General features: G+C 35.0%; 1 protein-coding gene across 1 annotated transcript in view; it reads right to left on the minus strand.

The window, feature by feature from the left end:
- tgfbr2b (transforming growth factor beta receptor 2b) overlaps positions 1-6,027 on the minus strand; it is a 36,197-nt gene extending 30,170 nt beyond the window's left edge. Inside the window, exon 1 of the mRNA XM_041244819.1 lies at positions 5,722-6,027. Within this exon, the coding sequence (XP_041100753.1) occupies positions 5,722-5,797 (76 nt within the window). The 5' untranslated portion in view covers positions 5,798-6,027. The remainder of the gene's footprint in view (positions 1-5,721) is intronic.
- Positions 6,028-6,468: the final 441 nt, after the last annotated feature.

Consider the following 6,468-nt stretch of genomic DNA (forward strand, 5'->3'; position numbering starts at 1 on the left):
CTTTCCTATAGAAATCCTATAAACATACATTATCAATTATGCATTTGCAACTTAATTGTACGCATCAGTGAAGCTGTTCTATTTTAAGTTTACGGATATTGAGTGTGTAATGTATCATGACTTGATGTTTACATCATTAAATTGAATTCAATGTGGAATTATCCATATACTTTACATTTCAATTTCTGGCACCACACATTCTGAGAAAGTACAGTACATTACATAGCAGCAAATTAAGAAAATTTAAAATAATAACGAAATGTATGTAAAATTAACCCCTAGTATGTATGCAAACATATGTGGTCCACTAGACCATCATAAGCTGTGTGAGAGTGGTGTACAACTATTCAGCAACAACATCAGAAAGCAGAAGGATCTCAGGGACTTAACGACAGTTCCTCAAAACAGAAGCTAAAGGCTAAGAGTTCCACATACAGTAGTCGCTTGCATAAGTAGTTGCCTGTATAATTTTGCACCCTAAACCACTCTTGCCAAAGCTCAACTACTTAGATATCTACAAGGCCTCCAAGGTGCGCCAGGTCTACTACAAATACCCGAAGGAGGAGGAGCCCATGGGTGAGTGGTGAACAGGAACAGTCAAACCTTACTGCAGGATTTCAAAGTTTAGATAATCATGATTACTAGTGTAAAGTACTGTAGTTTAGACTATCTGCTACAACCTAAAATAACCTAAATTCAGGGATAACGTGGGGTTGGCTAACCTATATTTGCAGCTTGGTTAATGAGCAGGTAATGAAAAAGAAGACAATTATTCCTCTGATGCTCAGGAGGCAGCCTGTCTGTACTTGAACTGTTGTAGCAGGCATTTCTAGATGCAGAGGTTCGCAGGACCTGTCTGGAAGGCTGCAGAGTGGCGTGCTCATATCATGTCGGTTCAAGATATGATCTGCTCATGCTTGTTCTAACATCTCTTTAGAAAGGCTATCCTGTCTGCAGTGTCTGCCTGCTATCTGCTTGAATGTTTTATGAAGTGTGTCTGGCCCGTTTTCAAACTGTGCACTGTAACAGGAAACAGCCAACGGTTAAACATTTCCTTGCCATAACATATCTTAGGAAGGCCAAAGGTAACACCAGGAACAACTGAAACAATTTTGAAAAATAACTGCAAACATTACTGTGAGAACTACAGCTAAATAATAATGGAAGTATTATTTTTGTTTAATTCATTTCTTACCTGTTTTATTTTTGTGTACTAGCCTATTATATGGGTTATGTGTGATTTTCTTTTGTTGTTTCTGCTGGAGTAGTTAGCCATGCTTTTGAAAAGGCTCCTCCTTTTAGTGCTCACTGGTACTCAAGGGAATTAGAAACCCAGGATGTCATGATGTCAGCTATGACTCTCCACAACAGAACACATTAGGAATTGGTGCAGGACTGTATACTTTTTTTTCAATTAGAAACAGAAAATAAACATCCTGCATAGTGGACATAGTCAGTGGGCTGGGTCTCAGGGGGTTAGCACTGAACTGGCTTCAACTACGGATTTCAGTGCCCTGCACAATGCTAACTACCAAACGCAATCAGCCTTGAAGAGTTTTAGGAGCATTCCTTTGCGTGAATAGTCATTAAATATTAACTAAACGGGTAAGAAATTCAAAGTTAGAAAATGAAGATGATATACAGTAAAGTGCCCCTTTTTAGGGCTTCTTTTAACATACTAGTCCTATGATTACAATTTTGTAAAAAAAGCAAACATATTTACATGCTCAGGACAACACTTCTAACTTTACTCCTCAAGGAACAATAAAATAAAATAAAAATCCCTGAAATGTAAACTGTGGCAGATGTCAATACTGTCATCCTTTATCCGTTATTTCTGATTACGTTCCACCTTAGTTGTGATTTATTGACCACCTCATAATAAAATAAAAATAACTTGAAGGATGGTTATCAGCAGGTAAAACAAAAGCTCTATACAGTAACAGCTTGTGAAAACCTGTCTGTCACTATACCATTTGGGGGAGTGTGTGGTCACTTGTTATTTACTTCAAAAACAACAGTTCTGCTACAAACAAGTGTTTTTTTTTTAACCACTTGTATATTACAGGTCATTCTACTGACCCTTCCTTTCATGGTTAGTTCTGAGTGAGTGGACAGCAAGCAACATCGAAGAAACGCCAAAATAGCAGTAATGGGACTCATAAACAGAAATTCTAGAATCTTAGATCTCTGAGGTTAGAAGATCCAGAGGTGGACAGACAGTGTAGTGACTCTGCTCATTTTATAACTGGTGCATTTCGCATTAATTCCTCACACTACGGTTCAAGCAGTGTGGGTTTGCAAATAACCCTAATGTGATTTTCATAAAAAAAAGTTTCCTTTTTTAACTGAATTGCATAACTACTTGCGTTTTGACTTGTTTTCACTTAGGGTGTTCGCATTCATTCAATTTAAATACTGCAAATGTTTTCAACAGTAATTGGTTTGTACTCAGTCAGCATAAATATAATAATAGCAAGGCCATGGACTGCAAAACACAAAACCATGGCTATCAAAGGCATGCACACTAAACAGCAGGTGGCAAATGCAATTTTACACCACTTAAATTAAGATACGGTTTTACATGAAAAAATAAACAACAACAAAAAATTTTAAAAAATGAGCTACAGGTACATCATATTACAATGACTATCAGCTCAATCCATTCCCAGACTGCTTAACAGCAGTCTTTACAATGAGACATTGTAACTTGTAATGATCCCCCTCCTAGTGGCCGCTAGGTTTATAACACTATCACCAGCATAAGTACTTTCCTCTCGACTAGAGAGCTTGCTTTTTAGTTGACTGTTATGGTGTTTGTCTTTTAACCGCATGGTCGCAGGTTCGTGTCCCGGTCCTGCCATTCCATGCAGTTCAATAGAGTGTAAAACCGAAGCGTTACAGTGGCGCCCAAACAGGGACAAATCCCGCCCCCTGTGGTAGAATCAGGTAATTGCATATCCGTGCTCATTGCCTACTGTAAGCTATATCATGTATCGCTGACTTGCAAGACATGTAATTCTGTCTGATGTTTCCCGCTCCAGGACAAGGGTGGATTAAGCAGGTGAAGTATGTAATGATCGCAGGTTTGCGTCCCGGTCCTGCTGTTCAATGGAGTGTAAAACCCAAGCGTTACAAACTGCAACTCTGTAAATCTTTTTTTCTCTTTAAATCGTTGACAGGTGAAATAGTAGTCCTATCAGTCCAGAAATGATAGACTAACTAAACAATAATTAATCACTTTCAAGACACTTTCAAGACCACTTTCTAGGTCTCTTCTTCAGTTGAAAGTATAATTGAGAGATTGACTTTTACATTCAAATATGTCATCAGAACATAAACAAAAAGAACTCATTTTGAATCAATATAGTTCTAATAGTGTAAGGAAAAATGCTGTGTCGAAAAAAAACAGTATGTGTGGCTGCACAATAGACAATGACTATAAAAAAATTAAAAAGTTAGGGACTTACATAGGAGAAACCAAACAACGTCATCAGAACAAGATGAATCTACAGACACCCCCATCAGCAATATATATATATATATATATATATATATATATATATATATATATATATATATATATATATATATATATATATATATGAAGGCTATATTTGCATCCTGAGCCATTCGAAAGAAAAAGGCATAATACCACAGTAGTGACGTCGAAAAGTTATAATTCCTCTAGAGGAAAATATACTTGAACTTGACTCCTCGAGACCATCACTTTCACTAAAACATAAAGTGTCTCGTTTTCAATCACTCGACAACACCCACAGTACAGAGATGCTCATTAATGATCAAAAAAATGAGAATATGTTTAAAAAATAAATACATAAATAAATAAATAAAAAAAATAATAATAATAGATGGGCCTCTTCAGTGCGTTACAGGAAATCAATTCCATCTCGGGTTTCTGTGACAGTTTTTGAATGTAAACATAAATCTCTTTTTCCTACTTTCACCTGAAGAAGAGACCTTTGAGGTCTTGAATAATTATTATTTAGTTAGTCCAATAAAATGTTTCACATCTCCTTCTCTTTGACCATCATCTCTGCACTGATAGGGCAACCATTTCATCTGTGACAGTTTATAAATTACTGGACCTTCGGTCTCGTAATTTATGACGTCAAAGAAACCCTTAGATGTAATTATTTTCCTATATAACTATATATATATATATATATATATATATATATATATATATATATATATATATATATATATATATATATATATATAGGTGAAAGTACCGAAAGATAGATTTATGTTTACATTCGAAAACTGTCACAGAAACCCGAGATGGAATTGTTTTCCTGTAACTCACTGAAGAAGCCCATCTATTATTTTAAACCTTGTAATGCTTATAGCAAAGAATACGAGGTTCAGCAGTATAGTTGTTTTTTTTGTTTTTTTTAAACGTAGTGCATACTGTCAGTGCTGTACAGACGTCATGCGTCGTTATCCGTTATTGTTTCACCTTTTGTTTTAAATTTCCCGTTCCTCTCTTGTGATTTGTTGATTGAAAAGGAGGCACTTTATGTTTAGTGAAAGTGATGGTCTCGAGGAGTCAAGTTTAAGTATATTTTCCTGTGGTAGAGGATTATCACTTTTTGACGTCACTACTGTGGTATTATGCCTTTTTTTTTTCGAATGGCTCAGGATGCAAATCTATCTATCTATCTATCTATCTATCTATCTATCTATCTATCTATCTATCTATCTATCTATCTATCTATCTATCTATCTATCTATATATATATATATATATATATATATATATATTCTTATTTTAAAACTATTATTTCCCTATATAATAAGTACGTATTGTAAATGTTTTTTTTTTTTTAATTTAATCATATAATGTATGTATTTATTTTGTCTGTTATTGTCATTGTTTATTGTGTAGCCACACGTGCAGCTTTTGACGACACAGCGTTTTCCCTTACAGTATCAGAATTGTAGTGATTCAAAATGGGTTCTTTTTGTTAAAGTTCTGACACGTAAAACATCTGCTCAAACTGAGTTTTCTGCACAGTACAGCTGGCACGTTGTCATGTCTAGGTTAGCAATGGAATGCGTGTTGCCTCCTAGAGTTCTGGCTTTTATCCCCGAACCTACATGTTTACAGTCTGAGTGGGATAATTTAGTGTACAGTCCAGATATCTTAGTATTTTTCCATAACACTTCACAGCATCTAAATAAAGGTAACAAGTACAGTGAACAAACAAAACGTTTGCAGACGTACATTGGTATCAGTCTGAAGTATGACAACTTTAAATAAAAACATTAAACCAACACTAGGGCTATTGCTTTCAGTAATCGCTAAATACTATATTTTAAAAAGTTACTTTTAAACAAAACCTGACCTAAGCAATATACTTTAAACCACCATTTTCAACTTCAAGCACTTAAATCGGAAGTTAGACGAGAACCAAAACAATTTTTTCTCACCTGCTGTGCACTTAAGTTATAGGGCTCTCTGATACATTCCTATGAATGGTTATAAAATTGGAGAAATAAAGATAACCATTTAGACAGAATCATAGTCAGTTTTTTGTTATTGTAGCTCATTGTTTTAATGTTAACCTGTAAACTGTCTAGCCACAGCCTTGCTTGTCAGATCGAACATAGTATATATATATATATATATATTATAACTATAATCTTATAATATATATATATAGATATATTCGTCTTTCGTTTGAAAAAACTTACCCATGCCATGCAGTAAAGCCGGGCAAGCGAAAACTGTCAAACTCCACAAGAAAACTTTAAACCAAAATAGACTCATTGAAAATCTTGTAATTCCTCCGCTTGATCTTCATTAAAAATGTGATGAAAATAGAGAAGAAGAAAAAAGTTGGCCAAATTATGTGTGTAAATTTGTCAGTTTGACTTTCTCGCAACAAGTAAAAAGCCTCCAGAATACAGTCTCGTTCTCCTTGCTGCCGCTGTGCAGTTTGTTACGCTAAACCCTGGGTTAATATGAGTCAGACCGCCGAGTTCTTCAGCGAAACAGGAAATCTTTCAGAAAAGGGCTGGACCATTTTTTTGTAGCTCTCCCTCATTCGCAAACCCGTGTTCTGCTTGTGAAGCCCAAGCAAGCTCGTAATGATAGCCTTTCTTTAATGTTCAAACACTACAAATCATACGTTTCTTTTCGGAGACTATGCGCTCACTTCAATGTTAGTGCAGTGACTGGCATTTCTTGTCCCACAATCTTTAACATTTGGAACAATCTTGATGCTTCTTTTTTTTGTTAGAAGAATAATGGAGTGAAATATTTACAATTTACCAAATATAAATATTATAAAGAGTAGAGGCATTTAGAAATAACGTAATTGCATTTCAAAATGTAAGATTTTATTTACATTGCTGTAAATCTGTATTCTTTCCTTTTTTTTTGTGCGTAATTCAAAACTGAACTTAACACTTTTTAAGACCTTGGAATAGAAACTATAA

The sequence above is a fragment of the Polyodon spathula genome, chromosome 3 (genome assembly GCF_017654505.1).
Source record: "Polyodon spathula isolate WHYD16114869_AA chromosome 3, ASM1765450v1, whole genome shotgun sequence".
Taxonomy (NCBI): Eukaryota; Metazoa; Chordata; class Actinopteri; order Acipenseriformes; family Polyodontidae; genus Polyodon; species Polyodon spathula.